The 16825-nt window shown below is 55.9% G+C and overlaps 3 protein-coding genes and 1 non-coding gene across 11 annotated transcripts in view; 2 read left to right on the forward strand and 2 right to left on the reverse strand.

Annotated features, from left to right (window-relative positions):
• Positions 1-1330, forward strand: part of KYAT1 (kynurenine aminotransferase 1) — a 34702-nt gene extending 33372 nt beyond the window's left edge. For all 8 annotated transcript variants that reach the window (XM_032306262.1, XM_032306268.1, XM_032306263.1 and 5 more), the window contains 3 exons: positions 49-128; positions 637-723; positions 828-1330. In XM_032306262.1, the coding sequence (XP_032162153.1) occupies positions 49-128; positions 637-723; positions 828-893 (233 nt within the window). In that variant the 3' untranslated portion in view covers positions 894-1330. The remainder of the gene's footprint in view (positions 1-48; positions 129-636; positions 724-827) is intronic.
• Positions 1331-5593: 4263 nt separating this feature from the next.
• Positions 5594-12911, forward strand: SPOUT1 (SPOUT domain containing methyltransferase 1). The gene is made up of 12 exons (XM_032307712.1): positions 5594-5680; positions 6241-6286; positions 6549-6674; positions 8260-8419; positions 8648-8737; positions 8857-8906; positions 9116-9246; positions 10682-10754; positions 10859-10957; positions 11481-11583; positions 11766-11913; positions 12803-12911. Exons 1-12 carry the CDS (start codon positions 5645-5647, stop codon positions 12869-12871), a joined length of 1131 nt encoding a protein of 376 aa, XP_032163603.1. The 5' UTR covers positions 5594-5644; the 3' UTR covers positions 12872-12911.
• TRNAK-CUU lies at positions 7185-7257 on the reverse strand. The gene has a single exon. It is a non-coding gene; the product is annotated as a tRNA-Lys (tRNA).
• A 53-nt stretch (positions 12912-12964) lies between the features above and the next one.
• ENDOG (endonuclease G) lies at positions 12965-16293 on the reverse strand. Its single transcript, XM_032307713.1, has 3 exons — positions 15556-16293; positions 14503-14612; positions 12965-13305 (listed from the first exon to the last, which is right to left on the reverse strand). Exons 1-3 carry the CDS (start codon positions 16066-16068, stop codon positions 13023-13025), a joined length of 906 nt encoding a protein of 301 aa, XP_032163604.1. The 5' UTR covers positions 16069-16293; the 3' UTR covers positions 12965-13022.
• Positions 16294-16825: the final 532 nt, after the last annotated feature.

The raw sequence follows: 16825 nt of genomic DNA on the forward strand, positions 1-16825 counted from the left end.
GGGGTGGCTAGAGGCAGCCGGGGCTCAGCGTGGCTTCTGTCCCCCCAGAGACCCAGATGCCGGACTTGCCAGGCGATGCAGATGAGCCCTACGACAGACGCTTCGTCAAGTGGATGATCAGGAACAAGGTGGGCTGGGCTCGGCCAGGGTCCTGTGGGCGTTATTAGAAGCGAGGCCAGGCCCCCAGTCCAGCCCAGCCTCTGCTATCAGCGCTAGGACCAGTGTGCATCTCTGTCTGGAATTTGCAGAAAGATGCTGTGTGACTGGCAGGCATCCCTGGGTTCTCCGGGCCTTGGCCGGCTTGTCTGTAGGGTGTGGGGTTGGCGCATTGGTGCCCAGCTGGGTGGGCTCTGGGCTCTGACGTTGAGGTTGATTTCTCCTCTGTGTCTGCCCTGATCTAACACATGGCACGCCCCCACCCCCCCCCCCCAGCCTTCGCCTCCCCTCTGTACACAGGGAGGGACTGGGAACCATGCTCTGCCATTCTTTTCCTCTGACCTTGACCCATCCCTGGGAGGTGTTGCACCCAAGCTAACTGTCCCTGCCCCAGGCCACAACAGGAAGCTCTCTGTCCCCCAGAGCCAGGGCCTGCCGTGCCGTGGGGAGGCTCTCAGACGTGGGCTTCCTCCTCCCTAGGGCTTGGCGGCCATCCCGGTCTCCGTCTTCTACAGCACCCCACATCGGAAGCAATTTGACCACTATGTCCGCTTCTGTTTTGTGAAGGTAAAGGACGGGGGTTTGGAGGGGAGAGAGGACCTCCGCAAGCTCCCCGTGGCCCACTGGTGCTGTGGGGGAGGGCGGGGTACGACTGACCTGTGTTGGTGCAGGACGAGTCCACGCTCCAGGCCATGGACGAGAAGCTGCAGAAGTGGAAGGATGAGCTGAGGCCCTGACGTGGCCCCGCCTGGTTCCGGCTTGCTCTGTGCCTGCGTGTCAGCCCCTCCCGGGCTGGGCGTAGATAGAGCTTGGGGCTGCCTACTCTGTGACACAGGATGTCCCCCAGGGAAGAGCCCTCCTTCGTGGTCTTGGTGGGTTCTGGAGCGCTTCCCACAGAACCTATATGGGAAGGTGGACCTGACCCGGGCCTCTCCCTGCTCCTCCCTAGGTCGGGTCACAGAGTCTTGGGTCCCCTCCTTGTCTGGGACTCAAGAGAACAGAGTCCAGCAGTGTCCTGGCCTTGAGTCCCAGCCCTGCTCTGGCCCCAGCCCAGGCTCCGGCATCCCTGCCTTTCCTGATCTGCTTTGGTAACCTCGGGATGTGGCCTTTAGGCTCGAGTTCTCAAGCGAGTACTTTTCATCCATAATAAAGTTATAAGTTATTTACACTCTTATTAGTGGCTTCTCTGCTTCACACGGTGGTGCTGATGGCTGATGGGAACAGGGGCAGAGCGGAAGGCACCTCAGTGAAACTTAGATCCGAGCCCCTGTTTGCACAAATGTGTTTTGTGGAGTGAAACCAAGGCCCGAAGCAGGGCCGGGACGGGGATCTTGTCCGAAGTCATGGTTAGTGGTAAAACCCGGCCTAGAACCCAGGGCTCAGATGGGGGTTGTGACTGTGGCACGTTGTGCGTGTGTGCAGGAGGTGAGGGCCTCCACTTTGTGTCTGAAAAGGAAGACACGAACAGTCTCCTGTCTCACAGGGGGTCAGAGCGCAGGCCAGGAGGGTCAGGAAGTTTAGGCAGAAGGGGGAGGAAGTAGCTCATGTAATTGTGTACCTCCCTGTGTCCAGGGCCAAGATGCCCACCACCTTGTTAAACAGACTTTTGAGAGGGGAGTTACTGTCTGCATTTGCAGGTGGGCAAGCCACTTTGGAGGTGATGTGACTTGCCCAAAGCCATCTGGCTCACCTAGAAGCAGGTTTGTTCCCGGGGGTGGGCGTGTCTCTGGAAAGCAACAGTAACCCTGAATTCATTTGGAAGGTGGTGCTCGGGGCTTGAAGTCGCCCTTATGTTGCAGACCCATGTGTTTGCTCCCGTGAGCCTTTTAATTGGGGGAGCTGATGGCGACATGCAACATAATAGGGTGTATTTAGCGTTTGTCCCTGGTTGCTGGCATAGAGCTCCTAAAACCCTCGGAATTCGCTGAGAGATAGGACTGTCTTTTGTTTTTGTCTCTTTTTTTCCTTTTTAAAGATTTTATTTATTTACTTGAGAGAGAGAGAGAGAGAGAGATGAACAGGGGGTGGGGAGAGGGAGAAACAGGCTCCCCGTGGAGCAGGGAGCCAATCCGGGGCTCGATCCCAATACCCTGTGATCATGAGCTGATCCGACTGAGCCACCCAGGCGCCCCTAGGACTGTCTTTTGTACTCATAATGAGCCCCTATGTCAGTAGAGGGTCAGAGCTTTTGGTCCCAACTGCAGGCCCCGATGGAGGGGAAAGGGACTGAACATTGAGTTGTCACTTCCCTTGGTCAATGATTTAAGCAATCGTACATATGGAATAAAACCCCACCTAAAAAACCCTGAATCAGAGAGGCTCGGGGAGCTTCTGGGTTGTTGAACACAGCAATGTGTGGGGAGGGTGATGCATCAGGAGAGGGCACAGAAGTTCGTGGACCTTCCTCCCCCAAAACCTCATTCTGTGCATCTCTCCCGTTGGGCTGTTCCTATGTTGTATCCTTTATAATGAAAATGTGAGTACAGTACCTTCCTGAGTGCTGTGAATCATTTCATGGAATTACTGAGCTCCAGGGGAATGCTGGAAATGCCCCAATCTGGAAATGTCCCAATCTATCCTGGCATTTGAAATGGCAGGGGTGGGCGGGATGGTCTGGTGGGACTGAGCCCTTAACCTCTAGGATCTGCGCCAATGGTCAGAATTGAACTGAAGTGTAGGACACCCACCTGGGGTCAGAGATTTACTGTTGGAGGGCACTCTGCGCTATGAACCCTCCCTTCCCTTCTAAACCAGGACTTGCTCCCACAGTTAACTCAAATTTATTTATTCTTTTTATTATATATATATTTTCTAAGATTTCATTTATTTGAGAGAGAGAAAGCGTGCAAGTTTAAGTGTGGGCATGCCTGAGCCAGGGGGAGGGCAGAGGGGGAGAGAGAAGCAGACTCCCCTCTGAGCAGGGAGCCTTACCTGGGGGACCAAGGCTCAACTCCAAGACCTTGAGATCATGACCTGAGCCAAAGGAAGATGCTTAACCGACTGAGCCACCCAGGTGCCCCTCAGATTTACTAACATAAGAGAGAGCTTAGCTCATTCATGGCAGGCAGTGGTGCAAATGGTCTAGTCACTTCCAAAGCTAGTTTGGCAGTGTTTTACAAAGCTCATCACAGTCTTTTTTTTTTTTTTTTAAATATTTTATTTATTTATTTGACAGACAGAGATCACAAGTAGGCAGAGAGGCAGGCAGAGAGAGAGGAGGAAGCAGGCTCCCCGCTGAGCAGAGAGCCAGTTCGGGGCTGGATCCCAGGACCCTGGGATCATGACCTGAGCCGAAAGCAGAGGCTTTAACCCACTGAGCCACCCAGGCGCCCCCACAAAGCTCATCACAGTCTTAACACCCCAATCCAGCAATCAGGCTCGCAGCTATTGACCCAAGTGAGCTGAAAATTCCTGTCCATGCAAAACCCTGCACATGAGTGTTTATAGCAGCTTTATTCATAACTGGGATCAATCAGATATCCTTCAAATGGTGACCAGATAAACAAACTTTGGCATATCCCTGCAATGGAATAGTATTGAGCAATGGGAAGAAATGAACTATCAAGCCATGAAAAATCATGGAAGAAACTGAAATGCAAATTGCTTAATGAAAGGGTGTGTGAAAAGGCTACATGCTTTCTGGGGGCGCCTTTCTAGGGCTCCATTGGTAGAGCCGGTAACTCTTGATTTCAGGATTGTGGGTTGAGCCCCACCATGGGTGTAGAGCTTATTTAAAATAAGTAATTAAAAATGAATAAATGGGGGCACCTGTGTGGCTCAGTGGGTTAGGCCTCTGCCTTCGGCTTAGGTCATGATCCCAGGGTCATGGGATTGAGCCCCCCATTAGGCTCTCTGCTCATCAGGGAGCCTGCTTCCCCCTCTCTCTCTGCCTGCCTTTCTGCCTACTTGTGATCTCTCTCTCTGTAAATAAATAAATAAAATCTTGAAAAAATAAATAAAAAATAAAAATGAATAAATAAAAAGGCTACATACTTAGATTCCAACTATATGCCATTCTGGGAAAGACAAAACTAAAGAGATGGTAAAAAAAGATTAGTGATTGCCAGGGGCTTGGAAGAGGGTAGGAGGAACACAGGATTTTTAGGGTAGTGGACTTATTTTGTACCATACTGTGACGGTAGACACCTGATATTATGTCTTTGCCAAAACCTGCAGAATGTACAACACAAAGAAAGAACCCTAATGTAAATTATGGACTTTAGTTAATAACACTGTATCAACATTGGTTTATCAACTACAGTAAACCTACACAGTAAGGCAAAATGTTGAGGGTGGGGGGAAATGAGTAGGGGAGAAGGGGTATATGGGAACTCTGTACTCTGTGCTCAATTTTTGAGAAACCTAAATCTGCTCTAAAAAAATAAAGTCTAAGGGCACCTGGGTGGCTCAATGGATTAAAGCCTCTGCTTTCAGCTCAGGTCATGATTCCAGGGTCCTGGGATGGAGCCCCGCATTGGGCTCTCTGCTCAGCAGGGAGCCTGCTTCCACCTCTCTCTGTCTGCCTCTCTGCCTACTTGTGATCTCTGCCTGTCAAATAAATAAATAAAATCTTTAAAAAAAAATAAAGTCTATTAATTAAAAGAGAGCAAATGAATGCATCTATAAAAAAAACCTGGATTTGGGGCGCCTGGGTGGCTCAGTGGGTTAAGGCCTCTGCCTTCGGCTCAGGTCATGGTCCCGGGTCCTGGGATCAAGCCTGGCGTCAGGCTCTCAGCTCCGCCGGGAGCCTGCTTCCTCCTCTCTCTCTGCCTGCTTGCGATCTCTATCAAATAAAATAAATGAAATCTTTAAAAAAATTAAAATTAGGGGCGCCTGGGTGGCTCAGTGGATTAAGCCTCTGCCTTGGGCTCAGGTCATGATCTCAGGGTCCTGGAATCAAGCCCCACATCGGGCTCTCTGCTCGGCAGGGAGCCTGCTTCCTCCCTCTCTCTGCCTGTCTCTCTGCCTACTTGTGATCTCTGTCAAATAAATGAATTTTATTCATGTATATTCATTATATTATATTATATATAATATTATATTATATATAATAATATTATATATTATTTTTTTAATTAAAATTAAAAAACTCGATTAAATTCTAAGATCGTTTCTAGCTCTGAATCACACTTCAGCTCTGGGCCTCAGGGTCCCCACGTAAAATAAAATCGAGCTGAGTTTTAAGTGTCTCGCTCGTGTGGAATCGGAGGGCGGCTCTCCGGTCGTCCAAGGATCCGGGACAGTACTGCACAAGTTGCCCTTTGGACCCCCGAAGCCTGCGACAAGACCCCTCCCCGGCTCGACCCCCACTGCCTGCGCGCACTCTGCTCCACTAGCCTGCGAGTCCCAGGCCACGCGCTAGCAAAGCCTCCGGACGCCTAGCCACGCCCCCGCACGGCATTGGCTCTCCGATTGGACGGCTCGGAGGCGGTGTGGCCGGAAGGGGTGAGTCTGATTGGCAGGGCGTGGCCGACGGTGTGCGACGAACATGGCGGAGCGCGTGAAGAAGCGACCCTGCGGCCCCGTAAGTGGCTGGAGCTGGGGTCTCGGGCAGGACAGGGGGGTGGGGGCGCGAGAACGGAACGTGTGGGGGCCCGTGGCGGGGCCAGGCCGAGCCTCCCGCTCCCTGTTCGTCTCTGATCCGAGGCCGGGAGCCCCGAGGTGCCGCATGCTGGTGGCCGCGTGCGCTCCTGCCCGGGTAGGAACCGGGGGTAGGTGCCAGGGTCCGAGCCAGGGCTGGGACAGCGTCAGGTGACCCTTGCGGCTACTCCGACCGAGGCTTGGATTCAGGGGGTGGGACCCTGCCCGCCCTCTCGAGCCCTTCCGTGGCGCATCTCCTCTCCTCTGACTCCCAGGGCAGCAGTAGGCAGGTCTCCCCCTGAGCTTCAGTTTCCTCTTCTCTCCTGTCAGACGCGATTCAACAACTTGAGGGCTTGCAGAGTGTCAGACTCAGTCCTACTCTGCCAGCCGCGGCAGTGTGGGGGCGTTCCGTGGTTTCCTCACTACCCCGGTTGATAGGCAGGACCCCCTCCCAGCCGTGATCATTCAGCCTCAATCCTATACCTCTTCCGAGTCCTGCTCTAGGGTGAACATGGCCAAAGAGTCGAGTGGCGAAAATGGAAGCAGCAGAGTAAGTAAGGGGCTGGAGGGGAGGGGATCTGTTTAGCCTTGGCCGAGGCTGCTCCAGCAGGGCGCTGCCGAACCTGGGGAGAGCCTTCGGGTTTGTCCCTCTGGGTCGCCCAGCACCCAGAACGGGAAAGGAAGGGCTCACTAAGCAACGCTGGAGAGCCCAGGCTGACCTTACCGGGAGGGCACCATCTCCAGGACTGCTCCATGTCCTTCTCCCTCCAAGTCCCTCTCCCCTCCACCAATCCAAGTGTCCTCTTCTCCAGAGAAAGAGGAGAAAAAGAAGTGGAAGGATCTCAAGCTGATGAAAAAACTGGAGCGGCAGCGGGCACAGGAGGAACAGGCAAAGCTCCAGCGGGAAGAAGAGGCAGCTGCACAGAGGGAGGACCAGGGTGAGCAGGCTGGGTCGTGGGCAGGGAAAAGAATGTCATGCCTGGAAGAGTTGTTAGAGACCAGTGGGTCCCACGGGAGAAACTGAGGCCCAGAGAATGGGAAAACCTGAGTCCTAACTTCATACTTAGTTAGATTTCAGTCTTTTGGAGCCTAAACATCACATATCATAACTTTACACCTCCAGAAATCATCATCATCATAATGACAGATATATATATATATATATATTTTTTTTTTTTTAAATATTTTATTTATTTATTTGACAGGCAGCGATCACAAGTAGGCAGAGAGAGAGAGGTGGAAGCAAGGCCCCTGCTGAGCAGAGAGCCTGATTCGGTGGTTGATCCCGAGACCCCAGGATCATGACCTGAGCTGAAGGCAGAGGATTTAACCCACTGAGCCACCCAGGCACCCCTATTTTTTTTTTTACTTTTTATTGAGCACTTTCTGTGTGCTTTAATCGAGTTTTTCATTTACTTATTTTGATTTTGTTTTTTAAGGAAGCTCTACACCCAACATGAGGCTTGAACTCACAACCCTGAGATCAAGAGTTTCATGCTCTACCAACTAAGCCAGCCAGGCACCCCTTATTTTGATTATAATAAGAGTTTGCCTTTTTTTTTCTCTTGTTAAATGATACCTGTTCAAAACAGCCCCCCTCCTGAAAATGCAGAATACTGTAAAAAAGAAAAATCCCAGCAAACCTGGCAGTGTAAGTTTTTCCAGATGTTATGTTATATCCACTCATAGATACGTATGCAGAGAATATATAGATACAGTTTTACAGAAGTGAGACCACTTTATCCATTAGCTTCTGGACGTGGTTTTTCTCATTCCACATTGTGCCGTGTGTTCTTCCACATCAGTACATCTGGCTCTACCCTAACAAATTGTATCTTTTCTCCTTGTCTAGACTCAAACCTCAGGACGGTTAGGGTGTCATAAAGTGCCTTCTAAGCCCATTGGTTACCAGTGATGATGGTGACAGTAGGGACAGAAACAGCATGTGAGCTGTTTCAGACACCAAGGAAATGCTTCCTGAGTGTTCCCTTATGTGGCTCCCTCAGGGCGACTCTGGGAGGGCGAGTATGGTGATCTCCCTGGAGTTAAACAGCCCAAACCCAGATCTCAGCTGTCTTGCCTTTTGTGTGACCTTGGGCCACATGTTTGATCTCTCTGGGTCCCACCTCTCGATGGGGATCATAGTAATAGTTCTTAGGGTTATGGGGTAAATGCATACAGAAAAGGTCTAATAATATTAGTTCTTTTTATGATCCCCATTTGCCAGCTGGAGAACCAAGGGAATAACGGGCAGAGCTAGCATATGAACTTGGCCAGTGCCTCTAACCACTCTCCAGCCTTGCCCAGTGGTGTGCCCTGCTCACAGGAGCCTTGGGGACCACGAGGTCCATTTTCCTCCTGGGTAGATTGAGGCCTGGAAAGGGGAGTTGGATCCATTTTGCTGGCCTCAAAATTCCTCCCAGGGGGAAAGTTCTCTAACTCTGGGCTCTGGGATTAGAGGGAGGGAGGGAAAGCTCAGCCCTAGCCTCTCAGACTGACCATGAATGCCCTTCCACTTCCCAGGTCGGCCCTACACCCTGAGCGTGGCCCTGCCCGGCTCTATCCTGGACAATGCCCAGTCACCAGAGCTTCGCACCTACCTGGCTGGCCAGATCGCCAGGGCCTGCACCATCTTCTGTGTGGATGAGATTGTAGTGTTCGATGAAGAAGGCCAGGATGCCAAGTGAGGGGCCATCCAACAGTGCATGGGTCCTCAGCAAGGAGGGAGGGACTGCTAGGATTGACTTTGCTTGGTCCTTGTCGCTGCCTACCTGCCTGGGCTGAGAACACTGTCCCTGGTGAATCTGGTGGGAAAAGTCACAAAGCAGGGGCACTGCAAGGGTCAGATTGGGTAGAGGAACTCTCGAAGGGACCACAGTAGGCTCTGGAAACCCTGTCTTCCTCTTTCCAGGACCGTGGAGGGAGAATTCAGGGGAGTCGGCAAGAAAGGGCAGGCGTGCGTGCAGCTCGCTCGGATCCTGCAGTACCTGGAGTGTCCACAGTGAGGGCGTGAAGGGCGGACTTCCCTGAACTTGACAGGGACGGGCAGGGTGGTCGAGGTGCAGGTCAGGCAGGGGCAGCCTCCCCCACAAACTTCCTGAGGTCCATGTTCTTTACTAGGTACCTAAGAAAGGCGTTCTTCCCCAAGCATCAGGATCTCCAGTTTGCAGGTAAGGCTGCAAGGGGGTACTGACCCCCATTTCTTAGGGTTCATCTCCCAGACCCTGAGAAATGGCTGCGCAGTTGAGAAAACTGGCCCAGGCAGGGCAAGGCCTGTGCCTGGTGGAGAGTGGCAGGTCTGTGGCAGGCCTGAAACTTGGACCGGGCCTCCAGTGTTCCTGCCATACCACTAGGTGCCTTTGCGTCTCCCAACACACAGGGCTTCTGAACCCCTTGGACAGCCCTCACCACATGCGTCAGGATGAGGAGTCCGAGTTCAGAGAAGGCATCGTGGTGGACCGGCCCACCCGGCCCGGCCACGGGTCCTTTGTCAACTGTGGCATGAAGAAGGTAGGGATGGGGAGAGCGGGCTGGGACATACGTTCTGGACACGCGGCGGCCACAGAGGGCAGGCAGGGTCTAGGGAGCCCTGGCCCCAGGCATCTGTGCCTGCAGTTCGCCCATGATGTAGATTTGGGCCAAAGAAGTGCCCCCAAAAAGGGGTTGGTAGCTAAAGCCTAGAGCAAATGTACTGTTTCTTTTTTTTTAAGATTTTATTTATTTATTTGACAGAGAGAGATCACAGTAGACAGAGAGGCAGGCAGAGAGAGAGAGAGGGAAGCAGAGAGCCCGATGCAGGACTCGATCCCAGGACCCTGAGATCATGACCCGAGCCGAAGGCAGCAGCTCAATCCACTGAGCCACCCAGGCGCCCCCCAAATGTACTGTTTCTTAAAAAGTAAATGAACAGAAGGTAGTCCTCATGCTTAGACCCAAAACAACCCAACCAAAACCCTACAAAAATAAGTTCAGAATCCCTCTGGGGCAGCTCTGTCAGGACGCAGAGCCACACTGGGATTGGCGCCTTCATCTGCCACCTGCTTACTCTCAAATCAGGTGGACGGTCCCCTCCCCTCAAAAAGCAGACCAGCAATGACAGGCTAAATGCAGAGCAGGATGACCTAGACCCAGACCCAGATGAAAGGAGAAAACAGGAGAAAGAAACCTCAGAAGGGAAAGAAAGTGCCCTATCCTGAATTCAGAGTTGGCACGAAACACAGACATTGGTTGTCATTCGTCACAGACAATTGACCCCACGCCGGGCCCGGGGCTGTGTCACAGGGGCTGTTTATGGAGGGTTTGCTCTTTGACGGAGGAGGGAACCGAGGCTCGCAGAGGTTAAGTGGCTGCGCAAACTGCTGTAGCTAGGAAGTGGCATAGCCACATGTGTTCAAAACAGAAGACTTGGATTTCATTTCGCGAACTATTTCCTGCTCTGTGCCAGGCCCAGAGCATTTATCTTTGTGGTAGTGTGGTAGTGTGTGTGGTGGTGTGGTAGTGTGTCTTGTGGTAGTTGTTTTGCAAGAATGGTCTCTCTTTTTTTAAAGATTTATTTATTTGAAAGAGAGAGAGAGAGAGCCTGCTCCTGCTCATGTGGGGGGTGGGCAGGGCAGAGGGAGAGGGAGAGAGTCTTGAAGCAGACTCAGTCCACACTAAGTGCTGAGTCCCACTTGGGACTCGATCCCAGGACTCTGAGATCTTGCGCTTGAGTGGAAATCCAGAGTTGGCCCCTTAACCGACTGAGCCACCCAGGCACACCACAAATGGTCTCTTGAGAGCAGGCCTGGCCCAGGTGCCAGAGAAAGGGGAAAAAGGACCCCTTTGACCTGGACCCCTCGGGTACCTTGCCAGCTGCCCAGATCCCCCTGCCCCCGGCATCTGGGAGAACAGGGACACCTGCTGGCCCTCTGGGGAATAGCACCCATTTCTCCTGGCTTCTCCCCAGGAGGTGAAGATTGACAAGAACTTGGAGCCTGGACTTCGGGTGACGGTCCAGCTGAACCAGAAACAGCTCCCAGGTATCTGGAAACCTCCCAGCCTGGCCAGCCGGAGGGCTCAGAGCCGCCTCCTGCTATGCCTTGTCCCTTGCCCCATCTTCACAGCCTCTCCACTTCCTCTTCAGAAAGCAAGACCTACCGGGGAAAAGTTGTGTCGTCGCAGGACCCTCGCACCAAAGCCGGTCTGTACTGGGGCTACACGGTCCGACTGGCCTCCTGCCTCAGTAAGTGCAGCGCTTCCTCCCTTGAAGAGCTGACCCTCTCTGGGAGGCCACAGAGAACCTTGCCTGACACAAAAGGCAGACCAGGGTCCTTGTCCTTCTACATTACTGTGTGTCCTTAGGCAAATGCCTTCCCTTTTCTGGGCCTTGATCTTCCTGACTGTGCTGCTTGGAATACCGTAAAGGACTCCTGAGAAAAAGGGTCGTGATGCACTAGAAGTGTCTGCCGTGGGGTTGGGAATGGAACAAAAGGACCAGATGGGTATAGGGTGTAATACGTGGTCTCAGATCTCCTGCCCACCCATCTTCTGCTTTGTGTCCCCGGTCTAGCACAGGTGTGGTTTCTCCCTCCTGAGTCGGACGTCTCAGGAATGGTGGGTGTGTGTTGTGTGGCTGGGTGTGGCTCCCTTACCTGAGTCCCCTTCTCCGGCCCAAACCCTCCCACACTCCCCAAGTACGTAGATACACGTAGCCCAGTGGCTGTGGCATTGGAGCAGGACCCCCAGTGACCTGGTCTCTCCCCTAGGTGCTGTGTTTGCTGAGGCCCCCTTCCAAGACGGGTATGACCTGACCATTGGGACATCAGAGAGAGGCTCGGATGTGACCTCTGCCCAGCTTCCCAGCTTCAGGTGGGTACAGCCTGGGACAAGGACCAGGGTAGCAGGAATGGAGCCGGAAACAAGCCTGGTGGGGGGCAGAGCTGTACAGACAGGGCCCCTACTGTGTCCCAGGAGTTGGGGGCTGAAGGCCCTGGTTAGCTGCATTCGGTGTGGCCTGGTGAGCAGTGACCGATTCCCTCCTGTGGTGCCAGGCATGCTCTCGTGGTGTTTGGGGGCCTCCAGGGGCTGGAAGCTGGAGTGGAGGCTGACCCCAACCTAGAGGTGGCTGAACCCAGCGTCCTCTTCGATCTGTATGTCAACACCTGTCCTAGCCAGGGCAGCCGCACCATCCGCACTGAGGTGAGCCTGCCTGCCTCCTGCTCCCGCCCCAGGCTGCTCTCAGGGTTCTGCTGCCAGCCAGGGTCTGTCCCAGCAGGGGTGGTCTCGAGCCAGCCTTCCCTGGAGATGGTTTCCTGACAGCCTCAGCCTCGCACCATTGTGAATTCCAGCAGGGATAGTGTAGGGGTGAGCTGGGCGTCCAGAATCCTGGGTGCGGTTGCCCACCCAGCTGTTCCCAGGCTGGGTGACCCAGGAGACCTTGGCCGTCCCGGCTCTGGGCCTGTTTCCCTAGCTGTACGCTCAGTGTTCCACTTCCTCACACGTGACCATGGTGGGCAGGGCAGCCCTCCACACTGGGCCTCACTGGCCCCTCAGTGCTGTGGGGGGCAGTATGCAGCCAGCTCTGGGAGACTCAGTCCTGGGAGGTCTGCATGCTAGAGGCCCTTGGCTTCCAGTAGTCTCCAAGGGGGCTGACTACACAGGTGGGCTGCTCCAGTCTGTCCCTGAGGGCACACCCTACCAGCAGGAACCCCTAAACCCACCCTGTCCTGTGGGCTGAGAACTTCCCTAATCCTGACCCGAACCTTGACTGTGAAAGGTAGGTATTATCACATCAGGAGCACATTTTACAGAGGGGAAGAGTGAGAAGCAGAGAGGCAAGGCCCTTCCGGCGGGGGTGGGGGGGTGGGGGGAGTGGGGTGGGGGTAAGGCATGCAGCCAGCCCGCAGCAGATAGGCAGGATGCGGGGGAGCTTGTTCTTAACTTCTCTGGGGCCATGCAGAGGGCAGCAAGCCCCTGGCGGTGGGTCCTGGACAGTCGAGCCCTGCGAGGTTGGCAGGGTGGGTGAGGCTGGCAGCCAGGCACCTGGCAGCCTCCCGACCCCAGCCCGTGGCCGCACTTCCCCCTCCAGGAGGCCATCCTCATCTCTCTGGCCGCCCTGCAGCCTGGCCTCACCCAGGCGGGCGCCCGGCCCAGCTGAAGGTGCCATCAGGCAGAAGACAGCAAAGCAAGCAGGAGGGAAGCTAAAGGCTCCTGAGGGTCCCCTGGGACAGACACAGCCAGGACTTCTGTCTCCAAAAATCACCACCTTTAATGCGACCCAGTCCCCCCAGTCCGGCGAGGTACGGCCTTCACTTGCAGCCTGCAGTGATGGCCTTGACACTGCCTGCCCGCGCCAGAATATTTGGCACAAAGAGCAGCCCCGAAGCCCGTTCGATGCTCTCAATGGGCACCAGGAAGCGTTCTAGCGGGATCGCCTCGTCCACGGGGGCGTTGGGCATCACGTAGGAGCGCAGTTCGATTTGCCCGCCTGCTGCCTCCAGGATCAGTACCTTGAAGAAGTGGGTGGGCACCGCCACGTGGTTCTTGCCGATGACCTGGTACTTCACATAGGACTTCCCATCAGCCTCCGTCCTGTGGGCAGAGCGGGGCACACGTGGCCTTTCTGAGCTCCCAAGGGGTCTGGTCGGACCAGAGGCTGCACCTCCAGGAAGCCTTCCCTGACCTGACTTGCACCTTGTGTCAGCCCGTAGCACTGCCCCCTCAGCAGGAGGCGTCCATGCCCTTCCTGGCTCCCCCAGGAGGCAGGAGGTGCTCCCTGCTGGGTAGACACACCCTTCCCCTGTTTTCCTCAGGCCCAGCACCAGGTCAGGCAGGGTCGGGGTGACAATAAATGCTGTTAAGAGAACCAGGCCTCGTGGGCATTCACCTTCATTCGTGCAGACCCGGAGTTCCAGTCTGCCTCCCCTCTGGAGGGTGGGCACCAAGTGGGCTAGACCCTGAATTCCCAGTGCACTGGGCCTGGGGCGTGCACTGGGCCTGGGGCCCAGATCACGGGACGGAGGACTTCCCATCTTCCCCTTAGCAGAGCCTACTCCTTCCAGCAGGCCGCAGGAGGCACTTGCTAATGATCGGTGCCTGTGCCAAGCGCCTACTGCAATGACCCCCCCCATCCCCCCTTTGACCCCTAAGCAGCCACGAGGGAGGGAATGGCTATTATGCCCACTTTCCATGGTCCTTTGCCCATGGCATCCAGAGACCAGGTGTCAGGGCCTGGGTTCCATCTGAAGCCTGTGGACTCCAGGGCTGATGGCTTCCCTTTGCCTCCCCAGTCTGTCTTCAGTGGGCAGAAAACTCACTGAGCATGCCCAGGGGAGCTCGATCCCTTCTACCTGGGAGGTGGGGCTGCAGAGGGACAAGAGTGAAGACTCGGGATCAGGGAGATGGAGGTCAAACCCTGGCTTCAGGGGAAGGGTGAGGAGGGCTGTTCCAAGTAGAGGAGACTGAAAGCAAGAGCCTGGTGCAAGGCTTTCTATCTGGACAGAAGGGGAGTCAGGAGCACATGGCAAGAGGTGAGGAGAGAGGAACAGAGGCAGGTTTGGGGCCTGCTGCCAGGGGCAGAAGAGACCATCTTGGCGGGTATCCCACAGGCCTCTAGCTATAGAAGTGCAGGGGACGGACACCCTTGGCAAGAAACCAGATGATGTGACTTGGGACTGCAGGAGGACCCAGAAGCTGAGGCGGGCCTGGAGGGTGAGTGGCAGGAGGAGGCCTCTAGTGAATGGTAGGCCCTGGCATCCCCAGTGCCCCCCACCCAAGTTCTAGCCTTACCTGGGCAGGAAGAGCGGCCCTGTGCATACGTAGACATTTTGGTAGGTGCGGGTCAGGCTGCGGCTGTACTTCTCCAGGTTGTTCCAGGCATTCTGGTTGAGATGGGGCACCTGGTTGAAGAAGTGGGGCTCAGACTGTCAGATGCTAAGGCAATGGGTTCAAGGAAGGAGAGACCCCTTTAGGCCACCTGGCCATGAGGGTGGAGCCGGACAGAGCTCAGGGGGTGCTAGCCTGCCCCCAGACGGAATGGGAGGACTAACATCCCAGGCCTCGAAACAGCTTCTCAGATCCAAAAAGCCACACCAAGGAAAGAGGCACTTCTCCCTCTTCAGAGAGAGTAACAAGCTCCCCGCGCCCATCCCCAGGGGCCCATGGGAAGGCACCTTGCCAGCCCTACCCTCTCCCTTTTGAACTTTATGCAGATCCCAGCTTAACTCCTGGGTCTGCTCTTGAGCTCTCCTGTGTCAAGTCAAATGGGCAGGGAACTGTGACACTGGGAGAGCAAAAGTCAGATGGCAGACTCAGACCCCCTGGGCCTTATCCAGAGCCCAAGTCAAGTCTCCAGGCCCTACTTGAACAGGGCCTGAAAGAGGGCACACAGTGACCGCTAACAGCTGGCTTTGCAAATTAACTTCCTCGGACTCCTGGGAGGCAAGGCAGGGTAGTAGGGACAATGGCTCAGGGTCCTCTAGATAAACTGCCCGAGTTTTCTGCTGTGTGACAATGGGCCAGTCCCTTTGCCTCTCTGTGCCTCAGTTCCCTGCTGAATGCCTGCCAAGGGCCGGGAAGTGTGCTCAGTACATTGTACGCATTGTCTTCGGTTCCTTGGCGCTGCAAGGAAACTGAAGCTCAGGGAGGTGCCCAGAGGCCCACAGCTAAGGTCGGACTGCGGAGCGGGTGCTGGGTGGCCCGGTGTTCAGTGCCTCCCGCCAGGGGCGCGCGGACTAAGCAGCCAAGCGCCTGAGCCGGAGCGCGCGCTCGGCAGCTTCCCCGCTCCGCGCAGCGCAAGCCGAGGCTCCGAGAGTCTTTGAGGGGCCGGGGCGCGGCCGCTACCTGGGGCGCGACGTTGCTCAGGTAGAAGGTGTCCTCCATGGCCTTCTGGCTCCAGCGGTGGTTGGCGGCGGCGGCGAGGTGGCCGCGGTCGAAGCCACTGCCGCGGTAGTCGGCGTTGGTGGCGCGGTGGTACGCGTGCACCGAATCGTCCTCGCGGAAGTCGCACGAGCTGCGGTCGCCGTCGCCACGGAGCCGCTCGGGCCGCAGCTGCTCGACCACCCAGAGCGCGCAGCGGGTGCGCGGGTCGTAGCACAGCACGTACGACTCGCGGCTCTTGAGCTGCGCCAGCCCCGGCAGCCCGTACTTGGCCAGCTCGCCGGTGCCCACCGGGGCCCCGGGCTTCGCGGGCACGGCGGGCAGCTCGGCTGCCGCGGCCACGGGCAGCACGGGCAGCCGGCCCAGCAGCCCCGGCGCCTCCCGCGCGTCCGGCCGCCGTCGGCGCCTCCAGCTCTCGGCCGCCGCGCCCAGCCCCGCGCCCAGCGCCAGGGTCAGGCCTGCCCGCAGCGCTTGCATGGCGGAGAGCGCGGCCGGAGCGGAGGCTGAGAGCGGCCCGCTGCGCCGGGGGAACGCCGCGACCTCCGGCGGCCGACCGCGAGGCTCTTAAAGGGGCCGCGCCGGTCTACGGGGCCCACCGCGGGAAGGAGGCCGGATAGGGGCGCGAGAGGGTGGGATCCTCTTCGTTTCCATTCACGGACGCTTCGAAAATCTAGGGAACCCCAAGAGAGTGAGTCAGGACTGGCGCCGAGCGAATGTCCCGGAGCCCTTTCTTTGCCCTTTTAAGACGCGCGCCGCGAGAGAGAGGGGGCGGGACCGTGCGGGCGTATCACCTCGCTCCTGGTTCGTGACTGGCTGCCACCGCCCCGCCCCGCCCCGCCCGCCCCTCACCGGACAGCACCCCGACCTCCGCGCGGCGGTAAGAGTTCTGACTTAGGCGCGCTGAGAAGTCTCAGGCACTGATCTAATCCGCTTCCACTACTTGACTTAACCTTCAGAAGAGTCTCGAGAGGAAGTTCCTACTTGGCAAAACAAGCGAACAAGGACAAGACCCCAGGTCTGTCTGACACCAAAATCTACCCTCCTACCCACTACACCGTACGTCAAAAGTTCTAGGACATAGGCAAATCCGAGCAACAGGACAAGGATGCAGGCGGCTGGGGAATGGCTGGTTGGGTGGGAAACCGGCACGATTCTAGAACACAGCCTTGCAGTATGTTTAACAGCCTTAAAAGGTTCATACCTTTCAACCTACTTAGAGAGCTGCGCCTAGGAA

The sequence above is a fragment of the Mustela erminea genome, chromosome 12 (genome assembly GCF_009829155.1).
Source record: "Mustela erminea isolate mMusErm1 chromosome 12, mMusErm1.Pri, whole genome shotgun sequence".
NCBI classification, from domain to species: Eukaryota; Metazoa; Chordata; class Mammalia; order Carnivora; family Mustelidae; genus Mustela; species Mustela erminea.

Bases quoted from the DNA above. Each gene is read 5' to 3' on its own strand.
- ENDOG (XM_032307713.1), bottom strand. From the start codon at position 16,068: ATGCAAGCGCTGCGGGCAGGCCTGACCCTGGCGCTGGGCGCGGGGCTG. The intron at 14,613-15,555 runs GTAGCGGCCGCG...TTCTTCAACCAG, and splicing joins TGAGCAACGTCGCGCCCCAG to GTGCCCCATCTCAACCAGAA. The intron at 13,306-14,502 runs GTAAGGCTAGAA...CTCTGCCCACAG, and splicing joins GGGCCGCTCTTCCTGCCCAG to GACGGAGGCTGATGGGAAGT.
- SPOUT1 (XM_032307712.1), top strand. From the start codon at position 5,645: ATGGCGGAGCGCGTGAAGAAGCGACCCTGCGGCCCC. The intron at 8,420-8,647 runs GTGAGGGGCCAT...TCCTCTTTCCAG, and splicing joins GAAGAAGGCCAGGATGCCAA to GACCGTGGAGGGAGAATTCA. The intron at 8,907-9,115 runs GTAAGGCTGCAA...CCCAACACACAG, and splicing joins TCAGGATCTCCAGTTTGCAG to GGCTTCTGAACCCCTTGGAC.